We start from the raw sequence: 23,361 nt of genomic DNA, 5'->3' as shown, positions 1-23,361 counted from the left end.
TTTTTGCCAGAGGTTGTCGTGAGACTTGGTGTTTTCCCGGCCAGCACGTAGCCAGCGCAAACGGCAGCCTCAAGGGATCGTGAGTAGATACCACTACCTCTCTGTTATGTCGTCTGAGCTTGGTATGATGCTGCAGCGAAGGGAAGATGCATGTGACATGTGCGGCGAGACGAACTCTCTCTAGGCTGGGTGGCCGGCAAGCATGGCCGGCTCATGCATGGCTCATGGCTCATGGCTCATGGCAAAAGGTTTGGCAAAAGTCCAAGGACATGCAAAATGCTTCCCCGCCAGGGAATCGAACCCTGATCTTGTCTGTTCAAACCGGCCGTTTTCAGGCTGAGTCTAATGAAAGAGACATATGCTAACCGCTGCACCAGCGAGGATTGCTGATTGCCTCCTTTTGAGTGCCTACTTAAACGCCGCCCGACTTGACCAGAGTAACGCACAAAGTTGATGAACAAACCAACAACCCTGCAGTAGAAGAAAGACGCATCGACACAGGAGCACGTATCCCTATCGTCGGCATCGGCCCACTCTTGATAGACGGCGCCGGGCTACGGAGACGCCGTGTGGGTCGACTGCTGGATCACCTCATCAACATAGTTGTTTGGTTCCTCGCACGCATGCTCGCTCAGCATCGTCTACGCGGCATCAATATTGCTCAGCTGCTTACTGTGCACGTGTTTGCGCATGTTCCCCTCCAATGCTTGGTTGACGTCACAGCCCACAACAACCCTCCGGTCCGGAGAAGCGGGGCACCGGCATTGGTAGCCGGATACGGATACCTACAGCACATGCCCACATGATATGATACATGCGCGCCACTGCTATCATCTTCTCCCCATCTATCCTCTTCATCCACCTCCTCATCTATCATCCATGCTCCTCCTCCGCGGCGTCCGTGCCGCCCGCGCCCTTCCTCCCGCTTCTGCTCCCCGCCTCGCGCGTACCCTCCTCGCCCCGTCTTATGACCGTTATGTCGAGTACGCCCTCATACTTATGGGCTGACACCAGACTGCCGAGCCACAACGGTGCCGACTTTGACGTGGTCATCGTCGGTGCAGGCTATGTGAGTTGTGAAACGGCGTCTGGCTGACAGCAGGCCATGTTCGGGAGTCCTGAGGGTGCGTCCATTCCTCCAGCTAGTATGCAGAGGACGATTGCTGATCCCAGGACCGTGGAACATGTCGCGCCGCGCAGAGGTCAAGCTAGGTCCTCGGCTCAAGGTACACGCCGTGATTGATCCAGATGCCGAGCGGGCCAAGCGCGCCCTCGCCGAGAAGGGCAGTACCTTTGCAGCCACGAGTTACGAGCGCACCGTCGTCCTCCCATCTCTCCAAGCTTATGCAGACAAGGTGCGCGCCGGCACCGCCCCATCTCCAAAGTACGTTTCCCGTTGCCACCAACCCTCTCCTCTATCCAACCCACGAATCGGGGCTCCAGCGAATGGAATGAGACCCAATCAGTCCTGACCCGTCCGACCCGTCCTGACGCCAGGGCGATCTTCGTTGCCTGTCCGCCCCAGTTCCGTGGTGGGGTTAGTGCCAGCAACGATCTCGAACTCGAGATCAACAAGCACTTTCCAGACACCAACTTCTTCGTAGAGAAGCCCGTGGCGACCGGAATTCCATGGCAAACGTCCGTCGACGGAGCAAAGGAGGTCGGCCGCGTCCTTGCCGCCAAGGCTAATGGCGTCGTCGGGGTCGGTTACTGCCTCCGATACCTGCAGGCCGTGCAGAAGATGAAGCAGATCATTGAGGATAACAAGCTCAACGTCATGGCTACCATGGGAAGGTATATCATGACCTACGAGCTGGCCATCAAGCAAGAGTGGTGGCGTAACTCTGGATGCCAGGGCCCAATTATCGAGAACGGGACGCATATCGCCGACCTGAGTCGATACTTTGGCGGAGATGTCGACTTGTGCTCTCTCACCACTTATCATGTTGAGGCAGATGAGGCTCCCGGTCATCTTTCCAAGACCAACTTTGACGACGACGCCATTCCACTCGAAGACAAGATCCCCCGCGTTACCAGCACCAATTGGAAGTACAAGTCTGGCGCGGTGGGAAGCATCCTCCATGGCACCATCCTCCAGGACGGCGATTACGCTATCGAGCTCGCAGTCTATGCGGACGGGTACCAGCTCATCCTACAGGACCCGTATGGCGTACCGTCGCTCAGCGTGCGCGCGCCAGGACAGCCCAACCCAGAGGTCATGCCAACCCCAGGAGACGACCCGTACACGACTGAGATGAGCAACTTTATCGACGCGGTGTGTTTGCTCCTCGATGAGGTGGCTGGAGCTGACGGCAGATCGAAGGAGGGCCTGACCCCCGCATCTTGTCAACGTTTGAGGACGCGGCCAAGACATACGAGTTTACGTGGGCGATCCGGAACGCAGGCGAGGCGGTCACGCGCAAGCGCCGCTCACGCGCTGTTGGGTAGACTCTTGGACAGGGGGATCAAAGGGGACACGAACAGTAAGCAAGAAGAAGCCTAGCATGTGGAAGATTGGAAGCAAAGAAGGGGCGAGAATGCATGTGGTAGTACAACTAACAGATCACATTAAGGTGCGATACTCATACTAACGCGTGGCCGCTGGGACACGTGTCCCTTGCGCTTCGGCATACAGGCGCTCGAACAACTCTGCAAGGGCCTCGCCTGGCGTAAAACTAACACTCGTGGCTTTGGCAAGCGCCCACACAGCGGCAGGGAAGGCATCGAGTGTCTCCCACAGCGCGAACGGCCAGTTGTCAGGCGAGAAGGCATTCCACGCGCCGCCTCGCTGGGGAGTGTGGTACAGCGGCTCGCCCACGTTGCCAGGGGCCGTGAAGCACAGTGCCATGACGCGGAGGGGTTCGCAGTCCGCCGCGAGTCCGAGGTGGAGGAGCTTCAGGGGGTGTACCAGGTTGCCCCGCAGGGCAGCGTCGATGCGCTCGATCGCCAGGGCCCCGAGAGTATTGCACTCCCAGGCGGTGAGGAGACGGAAGAGAGAGGCCAGCGCGGGTACGGGAAGCGTAAAGTCGACGCGCAAGGTGGCGGCAAGAATGAGGAAGAGGCGGAGCGTCGATGCGTCGCGCTCCAGTTTGATCATTCTCTGCCCATAGCAAGTGCGCGTCAAGAGCGGGCTGGACCAATACAGCAAATAGTCGGGCACGCGGAAGCGCGTATCGCCGGCGAGGAGTACGATATTTCCCTTGTTCCAATGCGGATCGTCCGTGTATCTCTCCTCCTCCGGTCCGGTCGTAGCGGCCGGATGAGTTGGGGACGCCGCAGCACGGGGTGGGGCCATTGGAGTTGGGGTTGGCTGCAGAGTCACCTTCGTGGCAGTGTGAGGAGAGACTACTGGCTCCTGGCGGATAGGGGCCTGGGGAGTAGTGACAGTCGGGTGCTGGTGAGGAGATGAAGGTGACTGCGCCCCACGAGGAGGAGGACGCAACTCGGAACGTGGGGAAGGAGGCGGAGGTGTCAAGGGTGAGGTGGACTGGTTCCGATGTTCGGGTGGAGGAGGCGACGGCCGACAAGGGGGCTGTGCTGGTGTTGTTCGCTCAGAAAGCAGCGGTGGGGCAATCGGACGCCCTGGCGGGGTACTGGGAGGACTCGGATGGATGACTGGCTTGAGGGAAGCTGGCGACGGCGGATGACAATGGGCAGAGAAAGAAGGTCTTGGAGAATCAGGAGCGCGCCGATTTGACGGGTACTGCGCGAACGGCGGTCGAGGAAACGGCGGAGCCTGAGGTGGGGGAATACCGGGATTGACGTCCCCTGGTTGGTGATGGAGGAGGGGAGCACCGAGCGGCGTGCCCGCCACTGCTACGCTCTTGGATGACGAGCCTGACGGGGTCTGCCAGTAACGCGGGTTGGGAGGAGGTCGGCCGACAGCGAGAGCCTTGTTCGTTGGGGCTACACTCCAGCGAGGTCCTGAGGATCGTGAGGATTGGGGTTGACGAAGAGCTGGGTTGGGAGTGATGCCCATTGCTTGGTACTGAGTGGATGGAAGAGACTGTAAGGAAATCAAAGTGTCGAGCCCAAGCAAGTTGACAGATGCTGTTGACGTGGTAAAATTGAGTTGAAATGGCGCTCTAGTTAATGCCCAAGTCGACTCAACCTTGGGGGCGGCGAGGAAGGTTCCAACTTTGCCGCCTTGGTCTCAGAGCGGTCCAACTTGAGACACATCCGTACACCTCAGCCGATGGGGCTACTTGTCGACCTTGGCCGTTCCTCGCGCATGAATGCATAGAGGTGGTCGGCGGAATCGAGTTTGTTCCAGAATACGTCCAGCCACCTGCGTTGAACGGGGTATGTGTCGCATCGCCGTTCCACCACATGTCGACGCCGCTCTGGCCGGTGGTGACACATTGACCTTGTCCAGTTCCACATCCTGCTTTAAAAGATGGGGATAGATGCGGCGCAGCGTGTTGCTGCAGAACGAGCGGACCGCGCTAGACTGCGCTGCCCAATTTTTTAAGCAGGAGGACGAGGAGGAGCTGAGCTTCGAGTCGGCGAGAGGTCAAACGTGGTTGCGACACAGAGGAATGTCTTACACGCCGGGTATTCCGATCGTCTCTTGCATGAACATGACCTTCCTGGTGTGTCATGCTGCGCACGCTCTCAAAGTCCGAGCTGGAGTAAGGGAGAGAGAGGGATGATTGCCTGGCCAGTAAAAGTAGTCATCACATATACCTTGTCCGCCGAAGCGACGATCACCCGCTCGCTGTATGTGGGGTACTTGCTTGAGACCGAGCGCTTTGGTCGCAAGTATTAGAGGTTCGGCTGTCCATGATGATGTCCATGACAATGTGTGAGTGAGTAGGATAGGATGCAAGCTTCCACGCTTGTCAACTGTAAGCTACCTAAGGACATTCCTCACACATTCCTCATACACAAGTTGGGCCCCACACTGTGCTACTCACCCATACACCACACAGAGCCAGTAGATACTTGCACGCGACACATCGGCACAGCAGCAGGCGGCCACGGAGACCGTGTACTGACTCAGAGAGCGCTTCTGAACGGTCTGACTCCTCTATTGCGCCGGTGAGGCCTAGCATTGTAGAACTTGTCAAAGGGTTGTATACTACACATTGCCTCAACGCGCACGACCATCTCCGTCTTGCGCGTATCTCCAGTGCGCGTGCACGCATGAACACACTATTCCCGGTACCCTCGCGTCAATATCAGGCTGACTCGAGCGCTCGCCCACTTACAGCTGCATCCTACCAATCATGTCACTACCCGCTTGTTGCAAGGTGCCTTTCCCAGCAATTCGCGTGTACCTTTTCATACATTACGCGATACCCGCGTATGCCGCGTAGGCAACTGGTCTGTTGGCATGACCGAGGCTAAATCTGACAAAAGCAGGCTGGGAGGACGGTCGTGTGGCCGCGTCCAGTGATAACAAGCTTGTCATTGGACATGCTTCAAGTGGTCACGTGCTGACGTCACGGACGTGGGATCGCCATCTCACTAGAGTGACCCTTGCTTCCTCTCCATCCGCCATGTCTGCCCAAGCCCAAGCCCCCCCGCCATACATCAGCTCAGCCAAGTACTTTGCGGCGCTCACTGCCGTGAGCGTCGGCGCCATGGCTGTGGCCTGTAAGTCTATTCTTGTGATATAGCTGATCAGTCCGCGACATTGGCGCATACAAGCCGAGTGTGCTCGACGCCCCAACGTGCCTCGAGCAGCCTTGGGTCGTACAGTACCCTATCGCGACCCCAGTCAACAATCTCCTGTGTACCCTCAACACCTTCTTCGCATCCATCGCGTCGTCCAAGGGCGGCGTGGCATTCGTCGATTACTTTGGCGGCGTGTTCCTCGCCGCTGTCCTCGTTACAGTGTACGAGGGATTCCGGCCTTCATCGCGTCGTTCGGCGGGTAAAGATGGCGCAGGGAGCACCGAGGGATTTGGGATGCGTCTGGGTATCGCCCAGTTGAGCACTATCGCCCTCGCCGTCGGCCAGGTCATTACCGCCGGCATCGCCTTGCCGGCATACTACACCCTCGTGAGCTGGAGCACGCCCCGTCACTGGCGGAAACACCACCACAAGATTGATCTTGGTGACGAGGTCTTCTTCCTTTCGGATGCGGCACGCGAAAAGGTCCGCAAAAAGCCAAAGCACTCGATCCAGTACAATGCCAACGTTCCACGCAGCTCGTACCTCTACACGACGTTAGTGTCGACGCTTATCGGGTTCGTCCTTCCCAGCGTGGCGATGAAACTCGCCCCAGCCGAGCACAGGTACGACGTGCAGAGCGCGTGGCAGATCTTCCCGGCCTACATGCTTGCCATCAACATCACACTCCCGCCGCTGCTTCGCAAGGGATTCTCGGGCGTCACTCCCCTAGTGGGCATTGTGCTTGTTGCGCTGCTCGGCATTGCGGGCTCGCTGCGAGCGCAGTACGACCTCTACACCCACCTCCAGGAGGGAACTGAGAGCCTCAAGGACATCTTTACTGTCGACCGCGTCGACCACCTCTCGTGGGCTGCGCACAGGCTCCTCGTCACCGACTTTGTCCTCGTCACCCTCGCGGCCGGAAGCAAGGTCCTCCTGGCGCTTGCGCGCCGCACACGCGCCGGAGCCGGTGGCAAGACGCTGTACGCTATTATCCTTCTCGCTTCAGCGGTCGTTATCGGTCCCGGCGCGAGTATCATGGCCATGTGGGCGTACGGCGAGGTCATTGCCCTCCGCGACTCGCGCGAGTACACCGAGGCCAAGGAGGCCAAGGAGGTCCAGCCCAAGGTGCAGTAAACCAAAACACGACCAACACCACCCTCACCCTCTCCATCACCATATCAAGAACAACCTTACAGTAGCCCCTAGCCCCTAGCCCTGGAGGAAAGCTGCGCTTCGTAGCCCTCCACCAATGCATCGACCATTGCAATAGCTCGACTCCATATTAACTGGTATCTAACGTCTACTAATTAGCTTTTTCTCTCTCGCGGCCACTCTGGTTGGCCGTGCGGCCCAACAGTGCCCGGTATGTTGCCCTTGACCTTACCCCGTCATGCATTTCGCTTGTAACGATTCGACCGCCCTGCAGTTTCCTTGCGTGCCGTCCAGTCACCGCCCACGACGTCGTTCTGGCCTGCCACTTGCCCCCTATCGCCGCATGGTGTATCTTCCCCACGGTCCTTGCATTGCATTACACTGAATCAATGTTCTTGAAGTGGCAGGACAGAATTCTTGGCCATGCATGCCGAGCATGGCGTGGCCGTAGCCTGAGTGGCGGCGGGAAACTCTGTGGTCACTGTGGTTTGCCTCACGTCAGCGAGCTTGGCGTCCGCGTCGTGCTGCTGGCGACGGCGGGCGCACGTTACTTGAGGCGGTGCCAAGCGTGGCTGATAGGGTGCGAATGCAGCGTGTGAAGGCGTGCCCGTTGAGAAGCATTAACCATTCTGGGGTGCCATGAGGTCATTTAGTGAGCGACCCTCGCTGCATACAGTATCCAGTGTCAATCCGCTTGCTCTACTCGCCCTACTCGCTCTCCTCGCTGCCGTACTAAGATGCATGCTGCCAAATCCAAAGTGCTCTAGTCGTCGTCCCAGTGCCCCTGCTGCTTCGGTGGAGCAATGCCCGCCTGCTTGGCGACAATGATCGAGTCAACGCGCAGCACCGAGATCGCCGCCTCGGTCGCGAGCTTGATGGCCCAGTCCTTGGCGGCGTAGGCGTCAAGCACAGGCGACTTGGGGTCCTCGGTACGGCGGATCGCAGGCGGGCGCTCGGCGTCAATGTCAACACCAGCATCCGTCTGGTTGTCGACGTGAGCTGCGTACAGTTCAGCCACGACGTCCTCTGCCGGCAGACCGGCGTTCTCAGCCAGGGTGCGCGGCACGACCTCGAGTGCCGCGGCCCAGCGCTTGATTGCGTGCTGTGCCAGACCCGGGGTCACGTCGCCGTACTTGCCGACGCGGACAGCGAGCTCGATTTCGCTAGCGCCCGCACCTGGCACAAGGCGACCGTCGCGCAGCAGGATACGGACGTTGTTGACGCCGTCGTCGATGCTGCGCTCCAGGTCGTCGAGGTGGTTGATCGTCGCACCGCGCAGGACAACTGTTGCCGTACGCGTCTTGCCAGTCTCCTCCTGCCGGAAGACGGTGACCCGGTCGCCGCCAATCTCGATCGTCTCGAACACGTCCACATAGCCCATCTCCTCCGGCGTAGGTGCGCCGAGACGAGCAAGCGGCGTCGCGCCAACCACACGCGAGAGACGCCGCAAGTCAAACTTGGACAGCACCTTGACCACGGCAATGCCGAGGCGGTTGAGGTAGTGCAGTGCGAGGTCGCCGACGCCACTGCCCGCAATGATGAGCTTGACGCCGCTGTCCGCTACCTCCTTCAGATACCCCTCGAGCTGGCGCTCCTCGCCCCGTGAGAACTCGAGCAGCTCCTCCGCCTTCTTGAGCAGCACGGTGCCCTTGGTCTCAGTCTGCGCAATGTCGAGCGCGGTCGTAAACACAGCGACCTTGGCCTTCTTGGCGCTCTTGACGATACCTTCGGGCTCACGAGGGAAGACCATTCCGCGAACAACGCGCGAGGCGTCGATGCCGCCGCCTAGAATCTTGACCACACGCACGCTGTCAACGTTGAAGTCCTTCGGGTTCTTCGGCATAACGGTGAGCGACGCGTCGGCCACGAGGTCGGCGAGGAAGTGCTCCTGCCCGGGCTGCTTGGACGCGAGAGACGGTGCAATCGCGGCAGCAAGCTCGGCCTTGGATGGGAGCGGCGTGGACGCAACAGTCTTGCAGACAAGTGCTGTGGTCAGCTCTGATAGCGCCTCTGAGCTGCTGCCGTTCAGGTATGGAACTCACTCTCGAGCTCCTCGCGCCCCTTTGCCAGCGCCATCTCGTACCCCTGGATAACCTCGGAGGGGTGCAGGCCCATGGTGAGCAGGTGCTCGGAGCGCTTGAGTAGCTCGCCGGCAAGGATCAAGACGAGGTTAGTCGCGTCGCCCATCTCGCTCTCCTGCGAGTGCGACGCCATGACGAGCAGCTTGGCAGCGGGGTGCGCCACCTCGATCTCGCGGATGATCGTGGCCGCGTCATTCGTCACAAACAGCCGCCCGAGATGGTTGATGATGAGCTTGTTGCGGCCTGATGTCAGTCCATCTGCCTGTGCCCTAGTTACGCACCATATGGACCGAACGAGGTGCGCACAATCTCGCTCAGCTCGCCGACTGCCTGGATGTTACGGAGGACCGCCTCCTCGAGGCCTGAGAGGTGCTGTCGTCAGTGTCATGCCCCTTGAGAATCGACCGTCGCGCCGTTGTCAAGCAGCTGCTACATTCAGATCACCTGAATCGTAGCTGGAGGTCACCGAGGCTTCCGTGGCTTGACGGATGGCCGCGCGGCTGAAGAAACCCGACCAGAAGATGCCACCGTCCACCGCCCAGTGGATACGAGGACGACCGGTTGTCCACTAGCTTCGCGCTTCGACCGAGCCCGCCTTCACCGTCGAATCTCAACTCCGCGAGTCCTTCCCCGACCTCTCATCGCCCGGCCGCGCAGTGCTCACCTTGTACCCAGCCTGATGTCAGCTCGCCCTATTCAACAGTCAGCTGTACTCACCTTGAAGAGGTCTGGCCCGCCGGCCTTTGGGACCTTGAGTGACATTGTTGGTGGGATTGGTAGTCTCTCAGCCTAGCATCCAGCGCGACATGGAATACGCGTCGCTCAACTTCCACAAGGCTCGAAATGTCCACGTGGCGTAACGCCACATATCCGGGATTATAAACACGTGCTCGCCATGCGCTCTTTTAAAGGGAGTTCCAACCATCTCCGAAACCTAAATGATCCAAGGATGGTGTCAGGGTTGGTTGGTCCCGCTTGATCAGACCTTCCCCGCTGATGAGCCGAATTGCTGGCCATTACGCCTCCGTCCCTTCCTCACCCCCCACATATGCCACACTGCGGCTGCTGCTGCATTCAGGTTACCTGGATTGCACAGACGACCAAACACATGCAGCATGAAGCATGCAGCTCCGGATTATTCGGAGGAGCAGGGCGGGGCGATTCATGGCAGTGAACAGGTAACAGGGGTTGGCAGCCGCCGCCAACGTGTGTTGCATCTCGATGTCAGGGGCGACGGGAAGATGGCGGCACCATTGAATTGTCTCATCAGCACTGAATTGTCTCATATCCGCATGTCGCATGTCCTACCTCGCTACTTGATACATGATACGAGGGAAACGTTGACGCGTCAGAACACAAGCTTTCACATTCGGCGCCATAGGGTATGCGTCGTTGTTTCATTGACATATTGACACTGACGTTAGAGTTAGCGCATGTAGGAACCAGGGCTTGCAGCGGGTGAAAGCGTGGACACGTTCTTTTATGATGTAGAGTATGCGCTGAGCAGTCTGTAAGGCGGCAGTTTCGTGTGGGACCTAAATCCATACAGTGGGAGAGAAGCGTGGAGGTGATTATACATTAGATTATATTTAAAGCTCTTTGTATAAAACTAGTCTGGTAGTCAGGATCCGAAGTACGAAACAAGAGCCCGTAGGGAGATAGGGATTAAAGCCCTGTCAGCCAGCCTCCTCGTAATCAACCCTCTCAACCCTCTCAACCCTCATCCCGCAATCCTCTCGTCCCTTGTTGCTCTGTTCCTCGTCAGCTGCATCATTGCATGCCGTTATTCTCCATTTTCTGCATCCTCAGCTTCCTTCTCCTCCTCTGTTTCTCATTCTCATTCTCATTCTCATTCTCATTCTCATTCTCATTCTCAGTTCAATCTCCTCAAGTCAACTGTCACCACCGCCAGCACATATCTTCCATTCCGTGCTCCCCCTTCTGACCTTGATCACCGTCTGACCAGCGCATCCTCCAACCACCCCATTGTCGGGACATCTCCGAGCTCACATCTCCGCCCTCTTCCTCGCACAGCTTAGGCAGCCCAGGAAGAATGGGCTCGCTCAACCTCCGCCGACTACTGCGCTCGCGCGTAGCCATCGGCATATTCCTCGTTCTCCCCCTCATCCTCCTCCACATAGGGATGACCAGCACCCCCTCGCTCCCCTCCATTCCCGCGGCGTGGAAGGAAGCGCTCCCGCGTCCATGGTCCCAGCCCATGGTAGAGTATACAGACGACGCCGACGACATTGCGCCTGGCGGTGCGGGACCAGCCGACCCAATCTTGGAACCGAACTTGTCCCGGCCAAAGGCTGACAAGGAACCCCAGCCAAAGGGGACCAACCATACGTACTTGTCCAACGGACATCTCGTCCCCAACCCGGCAGGCCAGCACCCGATTTTCGACCTCATCAGACGCAGTGAGACAGAGTGGCAGCGTAAGCTCGACTCGCAGTCTAGGACACTTCGGGAGGCGGTGGACGAGTATCGCCGCCGATACCACCGTGCACCGCCCAAGGGCTTCGATAAGTGGTGGCACTGGGCACAGGAAGCGGGCATCCCACTCCCTGACGAGTACGACCAAATCGTGAGTGGAAAGGAGCGTGAGAGTGGGAGTTGGGGCGGAGATGAGAGTCAGCACGAGATCGCGTCAAGTCGCGTAAACAGGGCGAGATAAGAGTTGTCGTGTTAAGGTTGATTAGAAGGCTTACAAACCCATTTCGATCTCTAGCTCACACCAGCACCTAGACCTCGAGCCATATGTGGCGATCCCGCCGTCGGAGTTCCGCGACAACGTCGAGGCCGCGTCTAAGATGGACGGCATGTACACCATCACGTGCGCTGCAAAGGGCGATGTCGGCACAGTGTGCACTGAGAAGGTCCAGGGCGAGGGCCTAGACGCCGAAGCGCATCTGGTGTTGTCTCAGCGGTCTGTTGCGCAGCTCGGATTGATCAAGCCGCTCGAGGGGATGCTGCAGGAAATCAAGGCCGTGTTTTGGATGCACGACGCGCCGTGGCAGTTCGTGGGCCACGACTATGTAAGTTTTTCGAGCTCTGGGTAATCTGACGACAGACACAACTCCTGGAAGAGTCGGCAGAGTCGGGCGAGTACATCTCCAAGGAGGCGCTGGCGGACCTTGACAACGCCCACCTTGGTTGGGCATCGGGATGTGCGCCGCACAAGCCGCTGCGGCAGAACTGGGATCCAAACAGCCTGGTGGACCTCGAGGCATTGTGGCAGACTGGCCCGCACAGTTTCGTGTACGACCACAAGGCGACCATGGACGTGTGCACGAACCCGAACCTCGTGCAGCTAATGGGTGTTCTCAACTCGCATGGAAAGGGTCCAAGCCCATCCCACATTATGTACCCAACCATGGTGATGAGCAAGACGACACTACACTCTGACATCCTGGGCGTGTCGGCCGAGGCGTGGACCGAAGACGTAGGCGACGACCCGGAATGGGACGATAAGAAGAAGGACCTTCTTCTTTGGCGTGGCAAGACGACCGGTATCCTCTACACGGAGAGGTTCCATTGGAGTAAGTCTTAAAGAAGCAGCGCTGACCGAAGATGTGACTCAGCGCGTCAACCTCATCTCGCACATGGCGCGTAAGGAGGGCACTCTCCCTGTGTTACCCGTGTCCAAGCCTGGACATCCGGTCGGCTCTCCTCAGATGAAGGAATATGCCGCACTAAACGCCAAGCTGATGGACGTGGGGTTTGTCGACGACCCGATCCAGTGCGAGGGCGACGTGTGCAACACCCTTCGAGAGCAGTACCACTTTGCCGACCGCAAGGGCTGGAGCGAAGCCAACGATTACAAGTACCTCCTGGACGTGGATGGGAATGGGTGGAGTGCGCGTTTCAAGCGCCTCATGTCGACCAACTCGGTCGTTTTGAAGAGCACAATCTTCCCCGAGTGGTACACGGACCGCATCCAGCCGTGGCTCCATTATATTCCCATCAAGGCTGATTTGACCGACCTGTACGACGTCATGTCGTTCTTCCAGGATGGGCAGGATGGTCTCGCGGCCAAGATTGCCAAGCAGGGCAAGGAGTGGAGCAAGACGTTCTGGAGGCAGGAGGATATGATGTCGTACCAGTTCCGGTGAGTCCACCGAGAAGAGGAGGGAGGAGAGACATGACCTGACCCAAGACTCTTCCTCGAGCTACCGCGCCTAGAGGCCGACGACCGCGACGCGGCATCATACCACGGCCGGGGCGACGAGGACGAGAACGAGAAGGAGCCTGCGCGAGAGAAGCAGACTGCGGTCGAGGCCGCGCCTGGCACCAAGGCGTCTGACAAGAAGAGCACGGTCGAGGACGCTCCTGGTGCAGACAAGAAGGAGCAGGCGGACACGCCTGGCGCCAGCCAGCCAGCGACCGCTGTCAAGGATACGCCTGGTACATAAAACAGACTGCGGTTGAGGACGCCCCCGAGCCGGCCAAGGACACGGCGGCGGCCGGACGCGGCCCCCGATAAGGCCGAGGAGAAGATGGCGTCCGACTAAGCTGTCACTGCCATTGTCGATGACGATCACGAAACACAATCTTACGAACTGTTGTCTACTAGATATAGAGCATGCACGGGTAGTGGTTCTAGAGGCGGCGCAACAACCCGATCTTGGGGCTCGTACGCACCTCGATCCCGCCCTTGCCCATACTAACACCATCAAAGCCATCACAGCCCCCAATAAGAGCCCACATCCGATGCCCGTCGATCTCAGCCTCGGAAAACTCGCGCCACCGTTCGGTAACCACGGCCTCGAGATCGCCCAGCCACGCGCCCTGGGGAGTTTGGAGGGCGGGGTCTTCGGATTTAGAGTATGTCCACTGAACGTCTTGGGGTGGTGGGAATGCGGCGGAGGTAATGTCGGAGCGGAGGAAAGTGAAGAGGCTCGCACCGGTTTGGAGGGGGTAGCTGTGGAGATGGATTACCGAACCTTCGGGCAGGCGGGCCGCTTCAAGCGCGCGCCAGACGCAGCCGCCAGGGTAGTTGTGCGTGCTGACGTAGGACGAGAAGAGGGCGAAGGCGGCTGTTATTGCTAGCAGACCAGTCAAGCCCAATCGCGCGACCATCCTTAACGAGCGAGTAGGAAGAGCCGCAAGGGCGGCGGCACACGCGGCAGCCACGATATTGAGTGCGGGAATGGCGTACACGATAAACCGCCATTCCTTGTGTCCGACATTGCTTAGAACGGCGACGAGGGACACAACTCCGGGACCAAGGGTACGCGATACACTGGCAACGGTACGTTGGAGGGTTGCGTTGTCGAACACGTGTCCCGTCTTCGCCGTGATTCCTAGGAGGAGGGCCCAAACCAGGCCGAGGAGGATTAGAGGGGCGGCACCAGCGAGCATCTTGACTAAAGCGCTAGCGTAGAATGTAGGTGGCATGATGCCCCATTCGTCAGCGTGGCCATGGACAATGTTCCAGTGCGCGGCGGCTAGTTCTGGCCACAATGTATGTAAAGCCGTGAAGTCGGGGAGGGAGGGATGGGGTAATGTCGGGACCCAGAGCATATAATCTAATGGGGCTGAGACGAGGAGCGATCCAAATCCACCGACCATTCCAGCGCTGAGGGCCGAGGGGAGGGATAGGCGACGTTGGATGACGAGGGCGAGTGCGGTGGGGATGGCGAGGAGAGCTATTTCGAGCCGAATTACTGTGGCAGTCGCTGTGAAGAGGGCGATACCGGACCATAGCCTATCGCGAAGGAGGAGGGAGAATGCTAGCACGACTATCATTAGTCATGTTGTTGGAGTGGCTGGAGTTCTTACCGAGTGGAAGGGCGGTGAAGTTTGGCAAGGTGCGGCCGGCGTAGAAGGGAATGTGGAATTGAGCGAGGGTTAGAGCCACGAACCAGTCGGCTGTGGATGTGCTGAAGCGACGTTGGAGGGTGCGCGCGAGGTGGGTGAATGCGGCTGCGAAGCATGCTACCAAGGTGAGGCGGATGATGATCTGGATTCCGAGCGAGGTAGTCACGATTCCTGTCGCACTCGCAATGACAGCGCTGGGATAGGAGAGTAATCCAAGAATAATTGGGGGAAGGAAAGAACGCGGGACCGCGCCGGGGAACGTCCTGTGGTCCCATCTTTCCCAGTTGGCCGGAGAGAGGCCGTAGCGAAGCACGTCGTGAGCGGCGTGAAGGGTGAAGCTCTCCTCGACCTTGGTGTAGGGAGCGACGAGGACGTGTGCCGCCGGTACGAGGAGGAGCTCGAGGAACCAGATATGCCAGCGGGCCATCTTGATTCTTGAATAAGGAGCGTGATTTGAGGGTGACGGATGGGAAAGATGGTGTGTCGCGAGTTGGCGCGTGAGGTGAGATTGACTTTGGCCACGTTACGAGGGTGGAGGCGGAGTCGGGTTGCTCCGCTAATCCGTATCCATCGCTTTTGGCCCTGTAAAGATCACGCGACATGTTGTTCGGCGCTGGCGCTCCTCTTGGGCGCATGACCATTGATCCCTGGGCCCCCCGCTGACACCGCTCGCTACGTTCCCCTCCCCGCTCGGAACCGTCACCCCCGCTCCGCTGAGCCGGTATACATGCATGGGTATCATTAAACAGGAGCCTACTCGTCGTCCTCGTCGTTGGCAAACACGGGTGCCTTCTGGCTGTCCTGCCAGGTGTAGTAGGCAAACTGGCCGATGATGAAGAGATCGAGGAAGATGGTGAACGCCGAGCCGGCAATCCACGACGCGTTCGTGACGAGGTACTTGTAGTCGGTACTCTTCATGAGGATGGATGCAATGTACGTGACGTCTGGGTGTGAGCTTTGCACAATTCTGTTGGGAATGCCAATTCCCGGGACAAAGCACTCACTGCCCGAGATGGAGAAGAAGAACATGGCGAGACTGAGGCCCTCGCAGCGCGTCCGGAAATTGTGGAACACCTGCGGCACGCGTGACAACATGTAAAGCACGCAGCTAGTGTATCCGAGCACCTGCGACTTCCACTCGAGCTCTACGCCGCCGCCAGTTGTGCCGTCGGGGATCTTGACGTCGTCATTCTCGTGCAGGATGTGCGCGATCCACCCAACCGCCAAGACAAAACCGACGAGAAGCGGCCATAAGAGGTATGCTGGGAGGATGGGCTTGACGACCTTGGGCTCGTCGAGTTCGACGAGTGGCTGCCGCTCGCCGTCCGCCTCGCGGCGCTTGCGCCGCAGCCAGCGGTAGTAGTACACTTGGTAGATGAGGACAACGTCGCACAGGTTGTACTGGGGTTAGCTAAAGAGATGCCCAGGGATTCTCACGTAGACTGCTAGGATGATCATTGTGGGCAGAAGGCCCGCGTAGATGGCGCCGACAAGGTTGGTCATGTCGCCGAGGAGCCAGAGGATAATAAAGGGGACCGAAAGGCCTTCACCGGATTTGAGAACATAGTTTTCGTAGACTGGAGATACCATGCTGTCAACGAGGCAGTGTCAGAAAATTGCGCGTTACACACTCTGGGGACTGCTGTGGGGGTGTTAGCGATCAATGGTCTTGGATGGCGAGACGCAGGCTACTCACTACACAACGATCCAACATGCAATGGACATGTATCCCATCTGGACGTGGTCAGACAACAACATTGCGAGGAGAATGGTGAGAGTAAGACAGATGACAAGTGAGAGATGGGAGAACGCACAACGGAGGAGAGTTCCTCGGATTGAGGTGGAGGCGCGATAAAGGCCATCATGATGGTCTGTCTGTGCGTCGCGGAGTGGGCCGTCGGGGCGTTGGGGCGCCAGGTTTCAAGAGTGTGCCGAGGGTGAGATGATGGTATACACAAGGAGACAAGAAGGATGTGAAGATGTAAAGATGTGTCTACAAGAAGTGATGAGCGGAGTAAAAATCAATCTTTCCAACAAGTCGGACGAGTCGATTAATGACCGTTTGGTTGTAGTTAGTTCTTGTAGGGAGTTCCAGTGCCCACTCCAACCTTTGCCGCTCTTGCCGACCCACTGCCGATCTCTTCCCCCACCCTAATCACTTGGGTTGAGATGCCTTGCTCGGTTTGGACCTTAACCGCTCGTAAGCGGCGTTTCAATTCTGCGACATTGCGGCATGCGGTATTAGCCGGCCGCGCTCAAAAGACCCCAAGCACGCCTATCTCCTAAACTCATTTCACGAGAGAACCACGCTTCTTCATGCCTATCAAGGAACACTATTAGGCATCCACAACCTTCTCCTGCCCACGTGTCCATATACCGCGTGTCAGCGCCACGACTGATCCGCGACGCCATCCGTTCCGCAACACCAACAGGCAACACCAACAGCCACATCAACACACTACCCCCTTCCCACCTCCCACCTCCCACTTCTCACACCATGCAGGCCTGGAAGAATTTTAGTGCGGCCCTCCCCGCCGTCGACGTGTCCAACGTCTCCAAAAACTTCCGCAACACTGTCCAGGCCACGCGGTGAGTACCAGTCTTGATGCCCAAGGCGGTGCCAATCTGTAGTAGCTGACCCAAGTGAGCGTCTAGGCAGTGTCGACCCGGAGAGTATCACCGAGTAAGTTTATACCAGGATGGAAACTAATGTAGACTGCCGGCCGAGTATAAGGCGCTCGAGTCACGTGTCGACGCGCTCAAGGATGTACACCAGAAGCTCCTCAAGATTACCAAGGTGTACGAGACCGAGTCGGTGAGTGTGCTCTCCTTGGATGCTGGTCTCGAGCTGGCAGTCAACTTTGCTCGGCCTCGGGGCTCGAGCTAGTGGCTCGTGCTCTTGTGTCATTCTGTTGCCTGCTTTCTGCCATCTTCAATCTTCCATCTTTGCATCATCCAGTGCTGACCTCCGCTTTCTCCTTGCCACCCTTTCGCCGTCTCTCTCCTCCAACCCGAATCCAGTACGACTACCCCTCCGACCTGGCCGAGAACCTCTCCGAGGTTGGGCACCAGGCCCAGGCGGCCTGGGCGTCATTTGCCGCCAAGAACCTCAAGAACTCGCCCCTACCCGTGCCGGCTGAGAAGGCACCTGTCGAGCACCTCCCCAAGACGCTGCCGCATGCTCTTAGCCGTGCCGCCGCCGCTGGTGCGGGCCAGCTGACGTCCGAGGACCGCCTCGGTGCGGCGCTGGGCACGTATGCCGTCGCTGAGCAGAAGGTGAGTGGCGAGTGAGCCGGGCCGAGTGATCCGAGGTTCGGAAGGGGTTGGGATAGGAGCTGGGCTAGAAGCGAGACTCGAGGCGCAGAATGGGGCCAAGTGGGGCTAGGAGCGACCAGGAATGAGGCCCAGAAATGAGGCTGGAGTGGGCACAGAACGTCACAGCATGAGTTAACTTGGCCCAAGGGGAAGGGGTTAGCGAAGCGAGAAGGTTACGCGTGTGGTCATGATGCGCTAGGGCGCTGGAAGGACCTTACTCACACCAGATCGGCGAGGCGCGCCTTATGCAGGACCAGATGATTGTCGAGCGCTTCGTCAACCCCTGGCAGGCGACGCTGTCCACCTCGATCGGGCTGGCGATGAAGGCGCGCGCCAATGTCAAGACTGCGCGACTTGAGCTCGACAGCGCGCGCGGCGTGCTCAAAACGGCTGGCCCGACTAAGCAGGAGCAGGCTCGGTGAGTGAGCCCCCGCGGATATCAGGGTTGGGAACGTGGTGCTTGGGGACGATTACCGAATGAGGGCGCAGGAGAGTAGGAGAGTCGGCGACAGAGACGGAGAGACGCCAAACGCCGGCCCAACCCGCTAATTCCAGACTCCACGTCGAGGAGGCCGAGGACAAGCTCGTGCAGGCGACTGAGACGGCTATTGGCCTCATGAAGGCCGTCCTCGAGAACGTGAGTTGTCCCATTTCCAGTACCCACTGACCCAAGCCTGAGCCCCTCCAGAACCTTTCGGCGCTCGTCAAGGCCCAGCTCATCTACTTCTCCACCGCTGCTGAGGCCCTCTCCGTGAGTCCGCTGACTTACTCAGGAACTGACCACAGGGCATCGAGAGCCAGATCGACGAGGCGGCGGCCGCGGCCGAGGCCGAGTACCGCACGTCGCGCGGCGCCTAAGTGTTTCCTCCTCTCTTGCCACTGACGGTAACTTACCTTCTCACGCCTGCCCGTGAGGCGCATAGACGAAAATTGTAGGCTTAGACTCGAGTCATGTGTGAATGCAGCGTAGACGACGATGGTGACACGAACACGATGCATGCGAGGCTGCAGATGGCAGGCACTACTACTGATGATGGTGATAATGGGACACTACAACAACATGGATACTAACTTGTAACAGACAGACATGGAACGGATAGTGGGAACTAGGTGAAGTTGGACATGGGGTTGGGGCTCTACATCCACCATGCGACGCGCGAGAGCTCCTCGTTCTTTGCGAGGATCTTCTGGATGTGCATGATGTCGTGCCGCTCCTCGAAGCGCTGGCGGCGGAGCGTAGTCGCCTCGCTGCCGATGACACTCGGGGCAGCGCCGCCGTAGCGCGACTGGGGACCTCTGTAGAGCGACGGCGCGCGGCTGCCCGAGTACTCGGACGGCGAGACGGTGCCCTCGTTGCTCTGGACGATGAGGCGCGCCTTCTTGATGACGAGGTCTGGTGTTAGCCAACTGCCTTTGGATAACAGCTGCACTCACCCGCCATGTAGCACACGGGGACGAGCGAAACCGACTTGGTGCAGCGCGCGAACGAGTACGAGAGCGCGTTGCAGAGCTTCTGGAGCTGGTCGGGGGTCGTGCCGAGCTCGTCGACGAGGCAAATATAGTGGGTGGGACGGGCCGTGCCGACAAGGCCAGAGTGGGCCTGGAGGAAGAAGTCGAAAGCGTACGGGTGCGTGACGGACTTGTCTACAACAAGACCAGCAGGGAGGTTGCCACTGCGGTCCGCGTCTTGCATGTTCTTCGCGAAGAAGCGAGTGTTGTGGCGACGCGCACAGACGCACACCAGGATGCGTGGGCGGTAGCGCTTGAGGACTCGTTCGCAGGCCTCGACAATGGCGTTGTGCTCGTAGTGGAGAGCGGCAGCATACTGGCCCTCCGAGATACCGTCGCGGAACACGAGGATACGCTCTGGGAACTCACTCTTGTTCTCCTTGGCGAAGATGCGCAGGTGTTCTTCGATCATAGACGAGAGGTCGACGATGATCTCGCTGCGGCCCTCCTGGAGACGGATCTGCGCCGAGTACGCGTCACAGTCGGCGTTGTAGGTGGCGACCGAGCACGCAACCGTGGGCTCCTTGGAGTCAGGCCGGAAGGGGGGCTGAAGTGTAAGTTGCTGCAAACTGTTGACAACTCACATGTCCCAGGTCAGCGCCGAGGATCATCGTCTTGCCATGAATCATGCCAGGCATATCCTTGATGTTGACCTGGTGCGAGAGTCCACCAAGCTTTTGCTCACATGTCAGCGGTGCGTTACCAAGCAGCTCACAACAATCTTCATGCAGAGGTTGTCGGTGTACGCCAGAAGGCCGCGGTCGTTCTTGATCTTGGCCGCCTGCATGCACTGCGTGGCGACTGGAGCTGATATTAAAGAAATCAGTTGGAATCCACTCACCATTGAGGTCAGTGAACGCAATGCGCTTGATCTGCTCGTACAGCCAGGCCTCCCTAATAGTCAGATTGGAGCTCATCCGGTCACTCACTTTCCAGGGAGGATGCAGCAGATTAGCTGAGGGACTTGGTTGTTGACTCGGTAGGCGGCACGAGCAGCAACCTTCAACTGGTTCGTGATCACGTCTGGCTGGCGTGGGTCGAGCGGTGGAATCAGCTTGGGCGTGGGGTTGTCGACTTTCACGCCAAGTTGGCGGAGGCGCTGGACAAGGAACATGACCCAGCGCTTCATTGTGTCCTCATCCGTGTAGCGCTCGAAGGAAACGACGGCCCAGTTAGTCAGGGGCCGGAGGCCTTCGCGGAAGAAGGTGAGGTTGCGCAGGTTCCACGATCCAGCCTGGGGCCGCATGGTACGGTGGCCGCCGTACTTGACCTCAGGAGGGTTGAGCACACGAGCGTCCAGTTGGACCATGCTTCGGTTAACCTGGAGGCCCCACTTGGCAATCTTGGGCTGCGTCTCGTGGGCGAGGCGCTCGCGCCACTTCAAGATGGTGGCCTTGCGTTCGGGTGGGCGCATGGCGCTGTGCTTGATCATCTCAGCGATCTGGTCAGGCGAGAGGTTGGTGGGCGGGAGCGAATTGAAGTCCTCGATCTTGACAAATTCGAGAGGGACGAACGCGCGCTTGCCGTACTGGAATGTCAGTACATTCGATGAGAGGAGGATTACCTGGATGCAGGGGAGGCCGGGGAACTGGAGGCGACTGGCGTAGTACTCATGGTAGTACTGGGCAACATTGAGCTTGCGCTCGGGCTGGCCATCCTTACCCTCGACGGTGAACTTGATCTCTTGGGCAGGAAGAGATGTGACCGTGATTACTGTGTGGAGGCGCGGGCTGGGACGGTGGGTGACCGTGAAGCGCGCACCGCGGAGCTTACGCTTGAGGATGGCGATTTGCATCTGGTCGAGGCTGTGGAAAACCGGGGTTTGCTGGGGATGACCACGGGGCCCGCCGCGCAGGCGGGCAGGGCCAGGCCCAAGGATCTTGGCGACGACGTCAAGACAAGGCCCGGACATGAGGAAGGCAGAGAACCCGAGGTCGATGTTCAGCAGAGGGAAACCCGAGTTCGAGTAGCGGAACGACCTGGAGTTAGTCATATTCACTATAGACAACTCACTGCATGAAGCCGTTGAGCACCACTGTACCGTGAGGAAGAGGACGGGCACCTTCAAGGGTGTAGAACTTCTGGCCCGTGGCGCCGACCTGGGTGTACGTCTTGCTGGGCACGTCACGGAGGAGGATGTTGGTGGCCATAACTCCTGGCAGTCAGTACGATGGTGAACATGCACAACTCACCAGTCAGACAGGCCTCCTCCGCATTGTGATCACGCGTCTCGGACGAGTCGGCACGGCAGAAGCGCATGACTGCCTCGAGATCGATCTCTGCAGCCTTGCGGAAGGTGACGCGGAAGCGGCGGAACTCGTCATCGGACGACGTAACCTGCTGACGCGCAACCTCGCGGGTCGACGCAAGGGAGACCGTGAGTGTGATTTTCTCGCCTACACGTCAGTGGACCCATCAGGAGTGGACTCACCGTCGGCAACCGGGAACGGGATGGGAGAGTACGCGTTGCGGCGGCCATCGAACGCCGCAGCGGCGAAAGCGCTATGCCACTCGGGGCGGTTCTCGCTCTGGAGCGCAAGCTGCTCCCACACTGAACGGAGCAGGGTGCGGGGAAACTTCTGGCTGGAGGTGCGCACAACAGGCTCGATGGCGACGTCGTAGTGGCTCACGTCAGTGGGAGCAATAGGAACTTACTGGATTATCTTGCCACGGCCGCCGATGGCGCGGACGGCGAAGTAGTTGGATTCAACAGTGAGGGCACGACCATCCTTACCGTATCCTGGACGGACATAGAAGCTAGTGAGGGGCATAGCCTCGAGCTCCTCTGTGATGTGGACGGGTTTGGAGTTCCTTCTACTCTCAGTGCCTGGCGTGCTGACCGTAATGATCGAAGAACCCTGCTGTGGGCGGCCTGAAGAGGGGTACGACTCGGTGGTCTGTTTCGAGCTAGTAATCGCCTCGGTACGAGTGGTGAGATTGTTGCGGTCGGTCATGCCGGTATGAGTCGCGCTCACGTTCTTGAGGACTGGGCTCGGAGGAGGAAGGGTTGGAGAGGAAGCGAGGCTCATGCGTCCCGTGACAGCGGAGAGGTCGTTGGCATCGTCGAACTGGCCAGAAGTGTACTGGCCGCCTTCGCGGGAGAGCGGAGAAGGTGTGTACCGAGGACGCTCGTGCGGGACCCCTTCATGGGGCCGAAGATGAGGCGGAAGGAGACCCGGAGACATAGGGCTGGCAGGGGGAACGGGGCGGTGCGCATACGACTGCCGGCCCGGGTGAGGAGAGGGTCCAGGATAAGACAGTTCACTACGGAGAGGGGTGTGGGGACGGGTGTCATCATCAAACTGGGAGCTGGGGCTGTCTGCAGGAGCGCGAGAGAGAAGGTGCTCGGGCGCGACATGCTGGCTGCGGGGGGGAGGGGCGCGGGGGGGAGAGATCTCGCTGAGGGAAGGGAATGGATTCGAGAGAAGAGGAGCTGTGTCAAGGTGGCCGAGGAAGGGAGACACGGAAGTGGTTGGCTCATGCTGGGGAGCGTTGTAACTATGAGTCTGGCCAGGCGGATGAACGCGACCCTCGCGCTCGCGGGAAAGGTCATACTGGTCGTGCTGGCGGCGCTGGTAGTTGTAATCGTGGCGCTCCTGGTGGTGGTCCTCGTGAGAAGCGCACTGGCCCCCGTTGCGGTTCACGTGCGTGGGCGGGCTGTCCTCCTCCTGGCGGCGATGGCGAGGAAGGTACTCGTCACGAGGGTCGCGCTCGCGGTGCGGACGACCCCAGGACTGGGGCGGGTGGCCGAGGCCGTTGTTTCTGTTGTTGTTTTGGGACATCTGCTGTTAGGCTGAGGAGTGTGGAGAGGGAAGGTGGGAGTGAGCGGGAAGGTGGGAGTGAGCGGGAAGGTGGGAGTGAG

The 23,361-nt window shown here is 59.0% G+C and overlaps 9 protein-coding genes across 9 annotated transcripts; 4 read left to right on the top strand and 5 right to left on the bottom strand.

Annotated features, from left to right (window-relative positions):
- Positions 1-879: 879 nt before the first annotated feature.
- On the top strand, positions 880-2,448 carry CcaverHIS019_0404560 (uncharacterized protein; the record flags this gene model as incomplete). Its single annotated transcript, XM_060600293.1, has 6 exons — positions 880-983; positions 1,015-1,069; positions 1,103-1,124; positions 1,174-1,384; positions 1,498-2,275; positions 2,317-2,448. The coding sequence occupies 6 exons, from the start codon at positions 880-882 to the stop codon at positions 2,446-2,448; spliced, it is 1,302 nt and encodes a 433-aa protein (XP_060456901.1).
- Positions 2,449-2,587: 139 nt separating this feature from the next.
- On the bottom strand, positions 2,588-3,295 carry CcaverHIS019_0404550 (uncharacterized protein; the record flags this gene model as incomplete). The annotated part of the gene is made up of 1 exon (XM_060600292.1): positions 2,588-3,295. One exon carries the CDS (start codon positions 3,293-3,295, stop codon positions 2,588-2,590), a length of 708 nt encoding a protein of 235 aa, XP_060456900.1.
- A 2,206-nt stretch (positions 3,296-5,501) lies between these two features.
- Positions 5,502-6,753, top strand: CcaverHIS019_0404540 (uncharacterized protein; the record flags this gene model as incomplete). Its single annotated transcript, XM_060600291.1, has 2 exons — positions 5,502-5,598; positions 5,630-6,753. The coding sequence occupies 2 exons, from the start codon at positions 5,502-5,504 to the stop codon at positions 6,751-6,753; spliced, it is 1,221 nt and encodes a 406-aa protein (XP_060456899.1).
- A 781-nt stretch (positions 6,754-7,534) lies between these two features.
- On the bottom strand, positions 7,535-9,614 carry CCT8 (uncharacterized protein; the record flags this gene model as incomplete). Its single annotated transcript, XM_060600290.1, has 5 exons — positions 7,535-8,757; positions 8,814-9,095; positions 9,134-9,224; positions 9,517-9,528; positions 9,570-9,614. The coding sequence occupies 5 exons, from the start codon at positions 9,612-9,614 to the stop codon at positions 7,535-7,537; spliced, it is 1,653 nt and encodes a 550-aa protein (XP_060456898.1).
- A 1,291-nt stretch (positions 9,615-10,905) lies between these two features.
- CcaverHIS019_0404520 (uncharacterized protein) lies at positions 10,906-13,267 on the top strand (the record flags this gene model as incomplete). The annotated part of the gene is made up of 5 exons (XM_060600288.1): positions 10,906-11,439; positions 11,594-11,890; positions 11,926-12,394; positions 12,426-12,963; positions 13,012-13,267. The coding sequence occupies 5 exons, from the start codon at positions 10,906-10,908 to the stop codon at positions 13,265-13,267; spliced, it is 2,094 nt and encodes a 697-aa protein (XP_060456897.1).
- Positions 13,268-13,454: 187 nt separating this feature from the next.
- ECM39 (uncharacterized protein) lies at positions 13,455-15,102 on the bottom strand (the record flags this gene model as incomplete). The annotated part of the gene is made up of 2 exons (XM_060600287.1): positions 13,455-14,596; positions 14,637-15,102. The coding sequence occupies 2 exons, from the start codon at positions 15,100-15,102 to the stop codon at positions 13,455-13,457; spliced, it is 1,608 nt and encodes a 535-aa protein (XP_060456896.1).
- A 326-nt stretch (positions 15,103-15,428) lies between these two features.
- RTC2 (uncharacterized protein) lies at positions 15,429-16,540 on the bottom strand (the record flags this gene model as incomplete). Its single annotated transcript, XM_060600286.1, has 6 exons — positions 15,429-15,619; positions 15,680-16,076; positions 16,113-16,252; positions 16,307-16,317; positions 16,372-16,409; positions 16,490-16,540. 6 exons carry the CDS (start codon positions 16,538-16,540, stop codon positions 15,429-15,431), a joined length of 828 nt encoding a protein of 275 aa, XP_060456895.1.
- Positions 16,541-17,172: 632 nt separating this feature from the next.
- GVP36 (uncharacterized protein) lies at positions 17,173-18,848 on the top strand (the record flags this gene model as incomplete). The annotated part of the gene is made up of 8 exons (XM_060600285.1): positions 17,173-17,264; positions 17,320-17,358; positions 17,391-17,490; positions 17,697-17,951; positions 18,218-18,408; positions 18,546-18,627; positions 18,664-18,741; positions 18,777-18,848. The coding sequence occupies 8 exons, from the start codon at positions 17,173-17,175 to the stop codon at positions 18,846-18,848; spliced, it is 909 nt and encodes a 302-aa protein (XP_060456894.1).
- Positions 18,849-19,126: 278 nt separating this feature from the next.
- On the bottom strand, positions 19,127-23,281 carry ago1 (uncharacterized protein; the record flags this gene model as incomplete). The annotated part of the gene is made up of 10 exons (XM_060600284.1): positions 19,127-19,383; positions 19,425-20,046; positions 20,084-20,179; positions 20,215-20,300; positions 20,341-20,393; positions 20,429-21,478; positions 21,513-21,654; positions 21,692-21,895; positions 21,931-22,124; positions 22,155-23,281. The coding sequence occupies 10 exons, from the start codon at positions 23,279-23,281 to the stop codon at positions 19,127-19,129; spliced, it is 3,831 nt and encodes a 1,276-aa protein (XP_060456893.1).
- Between the last annotated feature and the right edge of the window lie 80 nt (positions 23,282-23,361).

This window comes from Cutaneotrichosporon cavernicola (genome assembly GCF_030864355.1).
Source record: "Cutaneotrichosporon cavernicola HIS019 DNA, chromosome: 4".
Taxonomy (NCBI): Eukaryota; Fungi; Basidiomycota; class Tremellomycetes; order Trichosporonales; family Trichosporonaceae; genus Cutaneotrichosporon; species Cutaneotrichosporon cavernicola.
This window is presented reverse-complemented; position numbering and strand designations above follow the sequence as displayed.